General features: G+C 47.1%; 1 protein-coding gene across 2 annotated transcripts in view; it reads left to right on the top strand.

Moving 5' to 3' along the window:
- Positions 1 to 621: 621 nt before the first annotated feature.
- The window catches only part of SLCO3A1 (solute carrier organic anion transporter family member 3A1), a 303,455-nt gene continuing 285,787 nt past the window's right edge, over positions 622 to 18,289 (top strand). The window contains exon 1 of one of the 2 annotated variants that reach the window (XM_025438159.3): positions 622 to 865. In XM_025438159.3, the coding sequence (XP_025293944.3) occupies positions 686 to 865 (180 nt within the window). In that variant the 5' untranslated portion in view covers positions 622 to 685. The remainder of the gene's footprint in view (positions 866 to 18,289) is intronic. The other variant, XM_035714824.2, reaches the window with a different exon arrangement.

Raw genomic sequence — 18,289 nt, 5'->3', positions numbered from 1 at the left:
GCGGGCGGGCGGGAGCGCGCCCACCCTTCGGGGTCTCAGCCACCCCTCGGCTCCCCGAGCCCGTCCTCCCTCCCGCCGGGGAGCGCTGCCCCCGCGCCCCACCCCCGCGCCCCGGCGCCGCGCGCAGCACCGCCCCGCGCCCCGCAGCGCCATCTGGGGGCCGGGCACCGCCTTCCCCGCCCGGGGCGCCCCCTCCTTCCCTCCGTCCGCGCCCGTCGCCCCTCGCGCCTCCCCGAGGGCGCCCCGGCGGCGGGGGGCGGCCCGGGCCTGGGGCAGACGCGGGGCCGCGGGGGAGCGCGCGATGGCAGCGACGGGCGTCCGCGGGCGGAGAGGCGGCGGCGGCGGCGGCGGCGGCGGCGGCGGGCGGCGCGAGGAGCCCCTGTGATTGGCACAGCCCGAGCCGGAGGAGGCGGCGCGGGGAGGGCGGAGGAGGAGGAGGAGGGAGGGGGCGAGCGCGCGCGGCGGCGGCGGCGGCGGCTCGGCGGCGGCTCGGCGGCTCGGCGGCGGCTCGGAGCTGTGCCTTCCACCTCTCCAGCCCCGGTGCACGGGGGCGGCCGCCGCGGGCCCGGGGCGGGGACAGCACGCAGCCTCGCCGCGCACACCCCCGCCCGGCAGCGGCCCCGGCTCCCGGGGCGAGCGGGAAAGCGGCGGCGGCGGCGGCGGCGGCGGCGGCGGCGGGGGAAGGATGCAGGGGAAGAAGCCGGGCGGCTCGTCGGGCGGCGGCCGGAGCGGCGAGCTGCAGGGGGACGAGGCGCAGAGGAACAAGAAGAAGAAAAAGAAGGTGTCCTGCTTCTCCAACATCAAGATCTTCCTGGTGTCCGAGTGCGCCCTGATGCTGGCGCAGGGCACGGTGGGCGCCTACCTGGTGAGTCCCCGCGCCAACTCCGCGGCGGGCCGGCGGGCGCGAGGAGGGGGTCGCCGGGCCCGGGGCACCGGGCATGACCTCGGCCCGGCGCGGCGCGGCGCGGGGGTTGGCGAGTGGCGCCGCGGCGGCCGCCGGGGGAGCTGCCGGCCCGGGTGCCGGGGAGCCGGGGAGCCGGGGAGCCGGGAGCGGGCGGGACCGCGGATGCCGGCAGCGGCTCGCGCGGCCGGCGGGGCCGGGGCCGGGGCCGGGGCCGGGGCCGGGGCTGCCCGGGGCCGGGAGGCGGCCGGCGGGTGGGCGTGAAGCCCTGCCTCTCCCCGCCGGGAGAGCGCGGCCGGAGGGACTCCGGGAGCCCCCTGCGTGGGGAGGCGGGCGGCGCGGTTTTGAGGTGACCTGCACATGGGAAGAAGAGCCAGTGAGCATCCTTCGTCCTCTGCTCTCCGTTCCAGCCGCCTGGAGAACAAATCCATTATGCATCATTTTCTCCCAGCGCTTTCCCCATGCGCCAGTTACGGGGGGATTTAACAGCTTAGAGTGTGGCCCCGACCCGAGCCAGGGCTGCAGGGGGATAGCCCCTCTCCGTATCCCGATAGCCATCTTTCGGCGTCTGGGATAAAGTTACATACGGTACCTGGAGAGCAGCTGCGAGTTTGTGTAGTTCTGCGCCCCGCGCTCAGACCTCGGTGCCTCAGCGTGGTCTCTCGCCCACAAGGGGGTTGCAGCATTTTGCACTGTGTGCATCTATTTCATTTGCCTTCCAAAAGGGCATATTAGTGCTCAGACGGCCCAGGGGTGCGTAACATATCAGAGGAAACAGCTTGTAGTGACTCAGCAACTGTTAAATACCTACTTTGTCGCTTTGTCCTGCCCTGCGCAGGTGGTCCCTGACTTGAGTTCCAGAGAGTGCACTTCCAGACCCCAGGACAGCCCTGCCTAAGCAGGAGGAGATTTTTTCCCCCCCACAGTGTATAGTGTTCAGCCATCACTTGGTGATTGACCCACAACCGGAATCAAATGGCAGTGACTTTGTTAGTGAACAAGTTTGAGGAAGGTAGAATTGGACAAGATTTTGCCTACTGGATAGCCGCATCCCCAGATAGATCCATGCTCTTCCTGCTGGACCTCGGATCCCTCCTTCCTGGCCTTGGGATACAGTTAATGGGAGCCAAACTGCTGAGACAGGGCACCATTCATAAATTGTCTCCAAAGACCCGGGGGCTTGCTGTCAGAGGAAACTACGGACAGGTTTGGTCTCTAGTGCGAGGTAAAGTCAGTTTTGTGGTTCCGAGAGAGGGTTGTTTGAGCTCAGCTCTCTGTTCCTGGGGTGACAAACTTACCCGGCTTCTGAAAATCAGATGCATTTCGTTTGCTCCTTGTGAGATGAAAGTGTTTGAAATCCCTGTCTTTGTGCATCCTTGACTTGTGTGCTGCAGGTGAACCCTGTGGCCAAAAGCGTATTTTCTTTTCTGTTTGGATATACATTTGCACTTTTCTCTACATTTACAGTACAGGCAATACCTGTGGCCCTGGGGAGTTCTGACGTAGGGATGACTGTGTCTTGGTTGGGGGGGGGGGTGGTCAGTTTATCAGACCTTTCATGGAGAGAATTTGACTGTTACGATATTAAAATAGGTATGTGCATTACCAGGATGCAAATGCATGTTAACAAAATATTTGTGCATCTGTATTGGGAGCATATGCAAAGTATGTACTACCTAACCTGGCCTGTGTTTGAGGAGGTAGTTAGTATATCAACAGTTGCCTTCGGTTGTTAGCCTGAAACCAGTTTTGTTCAGTAGAGTGCATTATTCATGTGTGGCGAACAGCAACAGAACTTTTTGCGCCATGAATTATAAAGGCATGGGCTTAGTTTTAGCTCACAATGATCTAAGGGTTTTAGAAAGGCATGAGGCTGGATAGCCTAAGTTACATTATAAAGTTAAGCAGAGGGCTGGTGGTGAGGGGGATATGTAGAGGCGGGGCTGGCATCAGGAGATAGGAAGTTGACTTTCATCCCAGAAGAGGCCAGTGGCAGGCAGTCCACCTGGTGAAGGCGGAAGGAGGGGGGGGTTCCTGCTGGCACTTTCAGCCTGGGCTGATAGCCCGGTTCAGAGGGGTAGGGTAACCCGAGTCAACAGGTGACCAGCAGAGAGCAGATGGGGGCCCAGGAGAGGACAGGCCTAGGAAATTGAATTCATTTTGATTACTAGGAGTGGAGGCGTAATGGCTCCGAGCTCTGCCTTGCCCGGTTGCCCTGGACTCTCCTTTGTCATCTGAACCTCATGAAAATAAATAGTTTGCTTGCCAGGCTTGACCTAATCAGCTCGCTATGGGTTTTGCTCTTCTGGGCCACTTGGGAGTTTTCTGTTCATCTGTTATTTTGGAGGTAGAATAAAAAGTTTGCTAGTCTTTCAGCTGTATGAGGCTTCTTTATGGATAACTTGGGAATAAAACATTGTTAGGATGCAGGAAAAGCAAATTTCTCCTTGTTAATGCATCATGGCTTTCTTAAGAAACCGGAGAGCTTGCTTCTGTAGGTGATCACACACACGGGATCGGTGTGCAAAGTGTGTGTTATATATGATCTCTGCATTGGCAGTCAGCCTGTCCCTCTGATGAAGCATTTTCAGATACCTGAGGAAGGGCACACCTTCGGACACACAGCCAGCAATGCTTGCTTTGATGGATGGGGGGTGGTCGAAAGTTCTATACCAGTGATGTTATTTCCTATTTGATACCAGTAGTCTATGCAGCTACCTTCTTATTTTGTCTTCCCAGATGCTTTTTTTTTTTTTTTTGTACATTTAGAGGCTTCATTTCATTTCTCCCTTTACTTTTTGAAAAGACAGATTCCCCGGTGTCTTCAATGACACTAGTGTATAGGCTTTTCAATGGCAGAACTGAAGCAGGAAGTTGTCTGTGATTTGAGAAGTAACTTTGAAAAGCAGGACTTTGTGTTATGTGTATGTGAGTGTATATGTACGTGTGTGTGTGTGTGTGTGTGTGTGTGTGTGTGTTTTCTCTCAAGAACCTGCATAGAGAGGAAACTCTAGGGAGACTTGTATATAAGACAAACACTAATTGTTATTCTGAGCAAGGAACCAGCTTTTTGCCTGGATGTGGGGTTCTCCCAGGGGAGTGCAGAAGGCTATTGACCCTGACACTCAGACTCTGATCTGGGGAGATCAGGTAATCATCATGCAACCCCAGGGCAGCTGTGGATTCTGAAATCTCTTAACACTTGCAAGTCTTTGAGCTGGATATCATGCTTCAGAAAAGCCAACAGTCACAGGGCTGTTCTAGTCACTTCAATGGCCTGACTGTCCATGAAATATATATATATATATATATATATATACACACATATATATATATATATATATTTTTTTTAGCATGAACCATTAAGAGACCTGTCCAGTTTGATTGCCGTGGCTGCTGAGTAAAGAATACGCTTTTCCTTGACTTGGGTCTTTGCTTTGGGTGGCTCCAATCTGAACTGACCTACTTGCAAGGATGTGACATCTGCTCAAGTCTCAGGCACTTTGGAGCAGGCATAGGTCTGTGGGAGCTGCACGGAGAGCAAGGCATTTTGTGTGCACTTCATGGTGGTGTGTGGAGACCCACTGAGATGTTTCAGGCCATTCATGAGGACAGCCCTGAGTGTGGAGGTTCGTATATGTTCTCAAATTGCAGAGGACTAGGATAGATAAGGATGTATACAGGGAATGAAAGCCTCTGACACCTCTGGGCATCATGATTGCGGCTCCCATACAAGGGCATTTGAGTTTCTTCAGTATGAAAACTTGAGGCAGCAGGTGGGGTCTCCAGGGTGCAGAGCGCAGGCTGGGCCTGTGACCCCAGGGGTGGGCATTTCCCTATTGAGAGTTTTGTACACATTGAGTCTGAGGTTGTGATGATGAGATAATGAGCAGGATGACTGAGTGCATATCATAGAGCTGTATCTCATTGATGTCGGTAGCCCCTTTTAAAAAATTTTAGGCCTGGGGCACCTGGGTGGCTTAGTGGTTGAGTGTCTGCCTTTGGTTCAGGTCATGATCCTGGGGTCCTGGGATTGAGTCCTGCATCAGGCTCCCTGCAGGGAGCCTGCTTCTCCCTCTGCCTATGTCTCTGCCCCTCTCTCTGTGTCTCTCATGAATAAATAAATAAAATCTTTAAAAAGGAAAAAAAAATTAGGCCTGAGAACATTCTGTGGCTTGTGGTTACTGGTAAGGTGAAACTGCTGGCTTTATTCTTTTCCCCCTCCTAAAGAAGCATCGTTTTGAAGATGGGTTTTTGCGTCTCTTACCCAGAAGCAGACAGCTGAGAGACATTTTTAAAGTCCTTGTCAAATTAGTATGATGACTAAGGCGACTGTATTTTACTTAAATTATTTTACACACTTATGGTTAGTCAAAGTGACACATTCCCTGCCATTTGCGTAATTACTGTATAGCCCCAGGTAGTAAGAAAGAAAATTACCCCGATTTTTTTTTTCTTGCTGTTTGGTTGCAAATGTTCAGCTAATAATTATTTAGGGGAAAAAATGATTTCTGAAAATTCCTTCCAACCAGCTTTGTGTGCCCAGCTTAGTTTCCGTAGGGGTTTTCTCTTGTGTGTTTAACAATCAAAGAATCTGTTGTGAGGGGAGCAAGATGTCTTTCCTGAATTTTGTAACTCTCCTGTATTTCTATTTTAGATTCCTTATAAAGAGGATGACCCAGAGGTGCTCCCTTGTTAATCAGATGACCAGCATTTAAACTCCTCTCCTTACCTGCTGCTGTAATAGGTATAGCTCTGTATTAAGCTGGATAAGTTTCCACTGGCACAAAGGCAGTTGGAGCAAGAGGGTCTCAGGATTTCTCTTGCTCACCGAAAGCAAGCATCTAAGTACTACCTTTGCTCAGGAATGCGCTCACTTAATGGACTGGGGATGAGTAAGTATAATGCAGCAAAAAAAAACCCAAAGAGGATACAGCTACATTGGATGAAGAAAAAGGCCTTGAATAAAGAAAAAAATATCTGTGAATGTTACCGCTTAATTGCAGACGTTGGTGTTCCTTTCAGAGTCTGTTCCAGGCCTCCTGCAGAGGCTGGGGGAAGTAGCAAGGAGTCCTGCTAAACTGACCCTGTTCCTTGGATTAAGGAGGGCTCCTTGAGGTGTCCGACAAGGAGGGCGGGGGCCGCCAGGTGGCTGGGCAGGCAGGTGTGTGGAAGGTGCTCACCCCTTGTTGGGGTAGAGAATAAAACTCTACCAGCAGTATTTCTACTTCTACTTGGCAAATACATTTAACTTGCACAGATTGAACTGCAACTCATCATTTAATTAATAACCACATTCCTCTGAAGTAGAGTCAAAGTACTTATCACTTGTACTCACTCATATTTTCTAATTGTACTCTGAGATTTATGTTAATATATGCATCATATATTTATATACATGTTCTTGGACGAGGCTACATACACCAGATATTGTGTGCTGTCCTTTTTGGAAGATGTTGAGGGACACTTCAGTGGCAATTTTGATTGTATGGCTTAAACACAGGTTTAGAACTGCCCTGAAGACAAGGCATCTATATTCTGTTCCATCTCAGAAATGTTTTTGGTAATCTGAAGGCCAGAAAGATGGCATCCTTGTTCTTGTAATTTAGTTTTGGTTTCTGTTTCTTTATGTGTATCTATGACATTGGTAATAAAGAGGAAAAAAAGAGTGGAATCAACTGACTTTGGTTCACAGGAGAAATGAATGGGTATAGTTTGAGAAACTTGTATTTTATAAACACTTGTAACCTAAGTGTTTATGTGTTAATGTAACAGGCCAGTATTGCTGAATGGTTAAAACTCTAAATTAAATGGTGAAAACTTCCAGATGGACACTGATAAGCACCTGTGGCAGCTGTGGCTCAATGGATGAGCTTCAGGAGACCTGGGACCCATGTTCTCCCCTTCTCAGTTCTGTTTTCTTAGGCTGATTACTTAAACTCTCTGTGCCTTGGTTTTTCATTTTAAAACTGGGATCCTAATAGTACCCAGCCTCATAACAATGCTATGAGAATTCATGGAGTTGGTAACTTGTAAAGCACTTTGAATGCTAACTGGCACACAGTGCTTGATATATACTAGCTATTAATAATGGCATGGTTATACATATTTACTGCAAGCATTCAGTTTGTAGCCCCAACAAATGAGAAATAAAACCATTTCAATCAAGTTTTGATTTGGGTGTAGCAAACTGTACACTCAAGTAGTTCCCTATTCTGCATGAACATTTTGTCTGGGAGGTAAAAGGTTTTTAGTAGTAAAAAAAAAAAATACCAGTTGCTAATTCCATTTATTCCCTTATTATAAATATAGCAATCCATTTTATCTTAAAGATGCTATAAAAATTACCAGTCATGTGGGCGAGGAGCTCACTATAGTAATGGTTATATTGAGCATTGATAGTCAGTGGGTACTTTGAGCTGGATGGAGCAGGGATGGTGTTCACACGGCTGGGAGGGGACAGGTGCCTTGGTGTCTCACTTTGAGAGGCCCTGTTATCTGTTGTTCTGCTCTGTGGCCACAGGATGCGGAATACTTGACAGTCTTCTACATTGTATGCACCTGAGGAGCAGTAAAAAGAGTTCTGGACTTGGAGTCAGAAGACCTGCAATTTGAACCTGGACCTGCAACTTACCAGTTCCTGGTGACTTGACTTACCTGCGCCCCAATATCTCATCTGTCTTATAGGTGGTTGGAGATTTAAATAAATGGATGCGTGATAGGGTGTTTCTCATAGAGTACAGGATTCAGTACTTGCTTTATCACTAGTGACATAACCCTACTCATTGACCTTGGCACAACAGAAGTCCTTCCCAGGGGCCGAGAGTTTGCTTCTTAAATCGGAGATCTGGGCCCTCGTAGCTTGCTCTGCTTCTCTGGAAGAAGCGTAGCCACTTCAAGGCAGCGTGGGGTGTCAGGAATCGGGATCAAGGGGGACATACGTTATGGAAATAGGCTGCCCTCTGGGCAACCTTGTTTGAGATGATGGGGGGGTGGTGGTGGTGGGGCTCAGGTGTTGTGCCACACCCACCGCCTCACCTTGATCCTCCTGCGGTATGAAGCGGGGTTCAGCAGGCACGATTGTGGGCGTGCTCCTCATCTTGATCCTTTTCGGTTTTACAGAAGCTGAGGGAATGAGCTCTTGATAGAGTGTTGTATCTCATTCCTCTGGATCATTCACCTTCATTGATGATGATTGTGTAGGGGGCTACCTTTGCACAGAGCCACCCACTTTTCCTCCCCAGGTCTGACCTCTGTCCCTGGGAAGGATGAGGAAGGAACCAGGTTCCTCTCAGTGAACCAAACTGCTGTAGCTATTAGGGGTGAGATCTTCGATTCATGCTTGAGTGCCACAGGCTTCCCGAGAGAGCATATGCTCTCTCTGAGCACCACTGCATCCACAAACCCTGGTGGCTTGGTGTCGACCTCACTGAGGAGGAGGCCTTATCTGCTTCCCAAGGCCCTGGACCTTCTGTAGCCACAGCTGTTCAGTGGGCAAGCTCAGGGGGCTTTCTTCGTGGGCATTCCAGGGACCGTAGACAGAACGGAAACCTTCCACTGGGTGCAGGCGGCGTCTCTGCAGTTGGCTATTTCCAGCCTCTTTATTTCTGTTCTTTGTGGCTTTGAGCCGAAGCTTTCTGAAAAGGGAAGCCCTTCCTAACAGAGAGTTTAGCAGCTCAGTTTTTTTTTTTTTAATTTTTTAATTTTTTTAATGGAAGTGTTGATAACCAAGCCAGCTGTTTCCTGAAATGACCAGGCATTCCCTTTTGAAAAGGGAATAGTTACTTCACCAAGACATAATAGCTGGTCATTAAAATTGTTTTGGACTTTGTACAAAAGTCTCATTTATGACTTCTGGTCAACACTTACTGAAAATATTTAAAAGCCAAAGGCAACATAGGTTGCTGCAAGCCATAGTTTTTGTATTGGGCTGGTGGGGGAGGGCTGGCTAGGGTGGATCCCACTCTTCCCCTCTACCTTCATGATTTGGTTCCTAAATAACCTGGCAGTATATTCCAATACTCTGTTCTTCTGGGATGTCATATCCCTGGTGGCATTTCAAGATACCTGGTCACAGAATGGAAGGGTATCAAACATAACAGGGATGTCTTCTTTCCTTAGTGTTGGATTTTGTTAAAATCTTACCACAGGCGCTCTGTGAGTCCTGGAGGCAAGCTGTGGCCACAGCCCATCCAAGCTGGCAGGGGTGCAACTGCTGCATTCCTAGGGTTTGGTAGCACATCCGAGTTACTGTGCAATAGAATGGGTCCATTCTTTGTCTCTCCATCCGTCCACACTCCCTTTGTGAGTTCTGTACGATGCATGGTAGCAGGTTCTCATTTGTCTGGCAAGTTGCCCTTTGGGACGGGTCTTTGGGTGATGAACCTGACTGTCCAGGTGACTCTGGACATTTTTTGTTGGTAGGTCTAAAGCCCGTTGTGGTTCTCACTTCCTGGCCACCTGAGCTCCCGGATAGGCAGTTAGCAGAAAAAGGAAGGAATCTAGGGACGCCTGGGTGGCTCAGTGGTTGGGCCTCTGCCTTTGGCTCAGGGTGTCATCCTGGAATCTCGGGATAGAATCCCACATCAAGCTTTCTGCATGGAGCCTGCCTCTCCTCCCTCTGCCTGTGTCTCTGCCTCTCTCTCTGTGTCTCTTGTGAATAAATAAATAAAATCTTAAAAAAAAAAAAAAAAAGGAAGGAGCCAAGAGCAGGCTTTCAACAAATCGTCCTGGGGAATATAATAGAATATTAGGCAAACTCCTCCCTCAGTCCCTGCCCACACAACTACAGGAACTTAAGCAAGATAGAAATGATTATTTTTACCTCCATTCCTGCACTTGCAAGGTTGGTGTAGGGAGAACAGTGTCACGATGGTGCTTTTCAATTAAAGACTATTGTAAAATGTTCTTGGGAATGGCTATTGTCTCTCCCTCCCCCCCACTCTGGAAAAGGCTTATATAAAATAGGCACTGCTCCCTCTCTAATTGTTGGATTTGCTCCCCCATCCTGACATTGCCGCTTCCCCATCTTAGGCTGATTAGAATGAGAAATTACCACCTTGAATATCAGCAAGTCGAAATTGGAAAGCTGCCCTCTGATTATATAAGCTTTCAACCACTGTACCTGAAATCTCATGTTTACCTTGCTGAGACTTCTCTTAATGAAGATAGGGATTTCTAAGCAGCATGGACCCATATGTTTTTTATTATGTAAGCTTCAATGATTGTGATGCAACCTGTAAAATAAAGAGTGGTTTTGATTAGTTCATCTCTCCGTTGGCTTTTTGGGTCAGAGAATTATTGGAAGTAGACTCACAGAACCACCTAGAGCTCTCCCCCTGGAACTTGCCCGCCTGCTGCTTCACCACCAGCACCTTCTCCCTGGGGGTGCACCGGTGTGCCCTGGGTCTGTGGTCATCGTGACTCTCAAGGTCACAGAGGGCAGGTGCCCATGGAGGCTTGAGAGATGGCTTGTGCAGTTCAGCGGTGGGTCTGGGAACACAACCACTGTGATTGTGTTGGGCCTCATGCTTTGGCCATTTCATTTCCCTAAGTGCTGCTGTGATGATGCCTTTGGAATGTATTTTGTCTTGTTTTGCATAACGTGCTGGTGTCTTGCTGTGGCTCATCTTACTGTCCTCTTCTCAAAGCCATACGTGTGTGAGGTGCACAGCACGGCACACCACATGGTCCATTCCAGATTTTCAGCCTCCTGAACTGTAGACAGCAGCTTATTTTGTGGCCAGGGTGGGTGCTGGGAGAAAAGACTGAAAGGAGACTAGACCAGTTGAAACAGGTCTAGGAGAGCTTCAGATAGGCCTCTGCTGTCATTATGCAAAACATTGAGGGCAAGACTCACAATCTATTATGTGATTTATTATGTGGCATGTTGCGCTGCCTCCCCAGTGTGGTAAATACTATATCAGCTGGGAGGCTTCACATGCCAACAGTTTTTCAGCCAGCCAAAGGGAGGATATCTTTTGGAAACAAAAACCATAAATTAACACCTTCGCTTTACCTTTGCCAATCCATGGAGATGCATATAAATTGAAAAGTCCGTAAGCAGTTTCCTAGCTCTGCTGCTGGCGGTTGATGGGAGCAGATGGGGAGGGCCTTCTTGCTGCACATGGGCTTAGAGTGGTGTGGGGAGCCAGTGGCACTTGGGCTAAAAGCACGTGCAGCTCTGTGAACCTTCTGAGATGCACAGGTGCAATGGGTTGTCTAATTGACATACCATCCCTGTGTCCCAAGGTTGGCCTTGGCTTGTGTTCTTAGGCCTCTTTAACAATAACATTGCCCAGGAGCACCTGGGTGGCTCAATCGGTTAAGTGTCTGCCTTGGGCTCAGGTCATGATCCCAGAATCATCGGATCAAGTCCTGCAGAGGGCTCCCTGGGGAGCCTACTTCTCCCTCTGCCTGCTGCTCCCCGACTTGTGCTCTTTCTCTGTCAAATAAATAAAATCTTTAAAAAACTCAAAACTTTGTCCAAACTCTGCCCCTGTTGCTTTCATCTTAGGCAAAATCAGGGCACAGGAGTAAGTACTTTCCCTAAATGTGTGATTCCACCTTCCAGAGCTAGCCCACATTAACCAGCAGGGGTGAGCAGTAAGAAGAGTTTTATTTTTGGAGATAATGATTCTATACACATATAAATAAAAATAATAGTTTGGTGAATACTGGAAAAAACCCAGTATTTTAAGACTTCTGTCTTTTAAAATATTCCTTTTTTTTTTTTTTTTTAAGCAGACGCTGTTTTCTAAAAGGCATCATACCTATTCCTAATTGGGTGAGCAGATAAAAATACAGATGTTTGTATTTCTCTTGTCTTCTGATACTTCAGATTTCACTGGGGAATCCTTTTGTCACTTAAGGGCCAAGGCAGCAATTAATACCTCAAGGGTTCCTGGCACCCAAGGCTGTCAGGGAGACTACTGTGCGTGACAAGGGACACATTTTAGATCCCCCAAAAGGAAGCCGAGTGTTCTCGTGTTATGGCCTGTCATCTCTGTAACTGCTTTTCTCGTTGTGCCAGATGAGCCAAGCCCCAGTGGTCATGGTGGTCAGCTCAGCTCTGTTGCCAACTGGTTGTTCATTAATTTTCTTCTTGCCTCCCTGTGCGGGCCCCTGACTCCATAGGGCTACGCTCCACCAACCCCAGCAGGATGTCACAGACAGATCTGTGAGGCCTCTGTGAGGGAGTGCTCCCCGGAGTCAAAATCCTGGTCACTCCCCAGTAGGACTCTCATGCCCGGCTTCTGCACAGGCATTGTCGGTATCTGACTAACAGCTCCTTCCTTTGTTGGCTTCCCACCAGCCTCATTCAGGGGGTAATACAGCTGAGCTCTCCGTTAGGGCCCTCAGGCCAGAGAGACCTGGTCCCACCTTGGACCATGGGCTGCATGTTAATTCTAGCCCTCCTGGACCCTGTTGTATTTTATTTGGGAGTGGGGTCTTCAAATTCTGTTTAAACATTTTCCTCCTGTGGAATTCAGAGGGTGATAGGGGTACTGTTAGACATTTTCCTCTATCTCAGATGTTTTTTTTTAATATTTTTATTTATTTATGATAGCCACACACACACACACACACACACACACAGAGAGAGAGAGAGAGAGAGAGAGAGAGGCAGAGACATAGGCAGAGGGAGAAGCAGGCTCCATGCACCGGGAGCCCGACGTGGGATTCGATCCCGGGTCTCCAGGATCGCGCCCTGGGCCAAAGGCAGGCACCAAACCGCTGCGCCACCCAGGGATCCCCTATCTCAGATGTTAGATTAAATTTTGATTATATCTTCTCCCTTAGATATAGAAAGGTGTGACACCTGGACTCAGGGGTAGAAAGGTGGATGATATGAATGTGTCTCCCAGTGTGTTTCTGAACAAAGAAATGGGGTTCTGCTGAAACAAATGACCACAAACTAGTTTAGAATAACTAACTAGGCTTAGAATAGCAGATTTATTTTCTGGTGGTCTTGGAGGCCAGGGGTCTGAAATCAAGGTGTTGGCAGAGCCAAGCTGCTTCTGCGATTCTGGGTAGAATGCTTTCTTGCTTCCTTATAGCTTCTGGTGGTGGCCCTTGATCTTTGATGATATTTCCTTAGGTAGTCTCTGCTCCCCTCCCCTATGTGACTCTGAGGTCAAATAGCACTTTCTTGCTGTGTCTTCTCTCTTCCTCTTAGAAGGACATCATTCATATTGGATTAGGGCCACCCCTAATGACCTCATCTTACCTTAACTACATCTGCTAAGGCCTTGTTGCAAATAGGGTGACATACCAGGAATTAGGGCTTCAACACGGTCCTTTTTGGGGGAATCAATTCAACCTGTAATACCACAGGAGAAAAATATCAAGGGATCCATAAGCGGTCTGATAGTACAAAAAGGAAAGAAAAAGAAAGAAAAAGACAGACTTTTTGCCCATTTTAGGGTTTTGGGTTGGGTAGGAAGATTATGGGATGCTATTGGTTGGCGTATCATTTTTTACAGAAATGCTACCCTATGACAGTCCTTGTTTTCTTTCTGAATAAGTAAGGGGATAACTCTGTTTCTGTCTGTGAGGTGGCGGGTAGGGTAGGCTGTGGGAGTGAGCCTGATTTGCATTAATGAATAGCTTTGAACAAACCCTTTCCTGATTCTGGGCATAGCTGAGTGTGGGGATTGGCCTGTCTGAGTACGGCATCTGATTAAGGGAAATGCATGTTAAAAAAAACCATCCTAGAAATACACGTGGGTGAGCATTATGTGTGTATATATTTAGAGTGTGTGTAGTACATCTCTCCCGCTCCCTACACCCGGGACTCCTTAAAAGGAACCAGGCCCAGTGAAATGTCCAGCAGGCCCCATCCCCTCCCTGAAGTCCTATCTGATTCGGTGAGACTGGAAGAGAATTTTATCACTGTGCCATCCATCCCAGGTCTGGTCAGATATGTGTTCCATTAGGGCCAGACACCTGTATTCTGATCTGATTCATCTCCATGTTTTTTTTTTGGTGGTGGTGGGAGCTGTCTGATTCTCGGAGTTTCTCAGCTTTCGCTCCTTTTAAAAGGCTTCAGTTTAGTCTCTGCCAAACTAATTATCTTGGACAACTTCTTTAAGTGCTTGTGAGCAACATTGACTTCAGTAAGGCATGTTCTTGGCCCTCGCGGAGTTTATATATCCTGGTGGGAGGGATGGCAGTGTTTATATTTTTTTCACTAATGACTCATTCATTCGGGCCAGGCAGCAGCTCTAACCTCGGAGAGCCTTCCAGCTGGTCCAGCCGTATCCGCTTCTGCAGGACAATGAAGTCTCCACCATGGAAGCCACGTGTTGGGTCAAGATGTGAGGTGGTGTTGGAGATGGGCCTGTGGGTAGAAGAGGAGATTGTTTATGGTTGCACATGTAAAATAATTTTCTCAACCTTGGTCAGAAGATGTCAGGCTGACATGGCAAGAGTCTGCCTAGGAGAGCCTTTGCAGGTGGGATGGGAATAGCCTCGATGGAGAAGGGGCAGGCTAGGGAAACAGGGCCATAGCTACATACAGGAGCATGTCAGGACTAGCACCGGAGGCTCTTCAGCCAGCAGTGTGGGGGCTGTCGCACCTCTCTTGGCAAGGCTTATATCCCTTGCCCCTAGCTTTGAAGCAGTGCCCTAAAATGCTGCGAGAGGCCACTCTGCCAGCATATGGAAGGAAGCAGGGCATTCTCAGACTTAGCTAGAAGCAAGCATGGCCACATCGCATGACATAGCCAAGGGGCTGAAGGACAGCTGGTTGTCCCAGAACGCTGTGCTCACCGGGATGGGGGCAAGGGAGGAGGAGGGAGAGCTGTAGCATCCACACACAATGGCACCTCTGTATCCAGCCTCTCTTTTGAGTTATCTTCAAATGAGATTTCTGCAAGATGAGCTAAAATTAGGAAAAGGTCCTATCATATTTGACTTTTTTTTTTTTTAAACACTTTAGCTTGGCCTCGGATGTATCAGTTCTGGCTAACTTTAAAGCTGGTAACAGAACAAACTGTGTTCACACACAGGAAATGTCTCCAAACAAAAAGTGGGCGTGCAGTTTACAGTTTAAAAATTGGATGGAGGCCATTCAAGATTCCCCTCCTGTTCTCCTTGAGAAGGACTTGGCAAACTGATGAGAGGGGGCATTCCTCCTTGGAGTAACCGTGAGGGTCCAGAGGGAAGCCATCCTCTGAGCAGAGCCAAATGGCTACAGGGATGAGGGGGCTCGGAGGCTGGTGGGGCTGCGTGCCCTTCATCTTCACATCCTATGCAGAGGGCACATGAAGTCTGGCCAGAATGCCTCTGGCCTATTGGCCCACACCTGTTGCCCACAGATGGCTGATCCCAACATAGGCTGAGACAGCTCAGGAACCCTGTGTGGCCTCATCACTTGGCTCTACCATTAGTTTGAACTTCAAGTTTATGCTTGTGGCTTTTTTCTTAATATAGGGACCTTATTGTTTTACTTATTACATAAGGACTACATGTGTTGAAAATTTGGAAAATATAAGTAAACATAGATACAATTAAAAAAAAAAAAAGAAGAAGCATCAATAATGCCAGAACCTGGAGGTATCCTCTCAAGATTTTTGGTGCCCATGCTTTCAATCTCTGGGTCTACCTGTGTTTCTTTGTGACTTTGAGGACAGAGTACAGGTGACCCTTGAACAGTGCGGGGATTAGGGGCATCAACACCCACCTGCCTTCCTGCAACATCGAAAACCTGTGGGTGACTTTTGACTCCCTCAGAATGTAACTACTAATAGCCTACTGTTGACTGGAAGCCTTACTGATAACAAGGTTGGTTAACATATATTTTGTATGTTATATGTTATTATATACTGTATTCTTACAATCAAGTAAGCTACAGGAAAGAAAAGGTTATTAAGAAAATCATAAGGAGAGAAAATACATTTATAGTACTATATGTACTTAATGGGAAAAAATCTGCATACAAGCGGACCTGTATAGTTCACATCTGCCCATTAATTTGGGCAAATGACTTTACTTTTCATTTGTATCTCTAAGATTGGCCTGGTACTTATACCTACTTCACACTGATGAATCCATTCAGAGTGCTTAGCCGTGCCTCTGCAGTATATATATATACTTGTTATATATTATTCTATAATAAAATCAGATCACACTGCACATTCTATTTAAGAATATACTCTTTCCCCTAAACCATTGTGATTACTTTTCTGTAACATTAGATGCTCTTTGGTGTCATGGTTATAAAGAAAAATGACCCTACTGTTTCTGTAATATATACATGTTTCTGTAATATGATCAATATTTGTTATGAAGAATTTTATTTATTTATTTATTTTTAAAGATTTTATTTATTTAGTGAGCACATAAGTGGGGGGAGGGGCAGAGGGAGAGAGAGAATCTCAAGCCGACTCCCTGCTGAGCGTGGAGTCTGATGCAGGGCTCAATCCCAGGACATGGAGATCATGACCTGAGCTGAAATCAAGAGTCAGATACTTAACCGACTAAGCTACCCAAGCACCCCCACCATGAAGAATTTTAAAAATGAAGAAAAGTTCAGATAAAAATATTTTAGGAAATTCTAAATCTTACCATTCAGATAAAACATTTTGATGTTCAAGGGGTGATAATTAATTACCTTTCTATTCCCCCCCCCCACCAATTAATAATCAGTTGTGTGGTAGACATGTTAGCCAGCCACAGGGATATGAAAATATCAGCTTAGATTTTGTATGGAGAAATTTGGAGTTTGAAATGCAAAACTCCATTTGTGGCTAGATTCAGGCTTCTCACTACTTTGCTCCTGGTCAGAATGATAGGCTGACTCTGCAGGGATGAGAAAATATATAAATGTATTTTCTCTTCCTTAAGCTCAGGTAAGCTTACGTCCTGCAGGACCACAGAATGCGTGCATCCTGAGGACTCTTTACAAAAGGGGAGGAAAAGGAAGAGGTTAGGGCAAGCCTGCTAGGCTTCCTTTCACAACTTTATTGATCAGATAAGTCTTGCTAGCCCTCTTTGGGGAGAACTGAATGAGGAAGTCAGAAGAGCAGGTGGTTATTCTTTGTTTCTTCCAGAAAGTAGAGGTTCTCTAGTATGAATAGAGATATGGGTTCTGAGAAGAGAAAAGAGTAACTCCCTCTTATAATTATCATTAACAGTATATCATTTCAGAGTTCTTTCTGTTCTTCCAAGGAATATCAGCTGGCTGGCTAGATATACTTTGTAAAATATATGTCCTTGAAATACAAAGTAGAAAATTTAACTTCTTCAGATTTAACAGAAGACTTAATTAAACTGTGGAAGAAATAACTGCCTTCTACCCTTGAATGTTGCCATAGAAGAGTCCAAGGCCAGCCTGCTTTGTCTTCCTTTATAGATTATGTGCTCCTACGTAAGATGCTGGAGGAACTCCCTCTGGGTATCTGACTTAACCACAATGTATATTAGTACTGCATGAGGTATGTTACATATTTGTGGCACTCCCTGTGTTTTTTCAGTGGACAGATTTCTTTATTAGTGTCAGGAGAATTTTCTTATATTGTCTCTGACTTTCTTGGTTCTTTTTGCAGTGAGTTCTCTGCTATAAGGACACCAGTTATCTGTATGTTGGATGGTCTTTGAACTCCATACTTTTTTTTTTTTTTTGATTGCTTGGATCACTTGTTTTTATCCATATTCACTTTTTATTTTAGTTTTCCAGTAGTCAGTAAATTGATGTGAAGCCATCTTTCTTTAGTTCACTGTAGATTTTACTTTATTACTTTTTAACTTTTAATGTTTAAATAGTACCAATTTATTTCTTTCTGTCTACAATCTCTGTTTTCCCCTTCTTTGCTTGCTTTTTTTTTTTTTTTGTTAATGTTGCCTTTGAGTTCTCAATTTATTGTACTCATATTCATATTAAGTTCTGTGGCTTAAAGGTCTTTTGAGGGAATTCCTCTTCTTGGGTTCCGTTTTCCTTTAGACTGAATTCTTTGTTTTTGATACAGTGTTTCATTTGTCCTTTCTTCCAGGTTTCTGTGTTGGTAGAGACCAGACCTTTTTGTTTGCTTTTTTCTACTCTGTAGAAATACTGAGTGTGTCTAAGCAGATCTTTGTTATTCTGGGTGTGGGCGGATTGGTTGATTTGAAGCCTCTTTTTTGCCCCCTTAACCACTGAGTTAAAATTTGATGTCTGGCTTTTTTGTTTCTGTTCATGCTTTCCGCACCCTGAGGGCCTACAGAGCATCCTGGACTGGCTAAATTATAACAGGTGGTGTGCACGGTGTTGACTAGATGTGGCTGGATGTTGGCTTGGTGGCTTTTACTTCTGGGATGTTTTAAAGGTTATTTTAGGTGGGTTCAGTCTTATTATGTGGGAGTACACACTGCATGCCCTTGGGCAGTATTCTCTGGCCTCTGATCAGC

The sequence above is a fragment of the Canis lupus genome, chromosome 3 (genome assembly GCF_003254725.2).
Source record: "Canis lupus dingo isolate Sandy chromosome 3, ASM325472v2, whole genome shotgun sequence".
NCBI classification, from domain to species: domain Eukaryota; kingdom Metazoa; phylum Chordata; class Mammalia; order Carnivora; family Canidae; genus Canis; species Canis lupus.
Note: the sequence above shows the minus strand (reverse complement) of the source record. Positions and strands in the feature narration are given on the sequence as shown.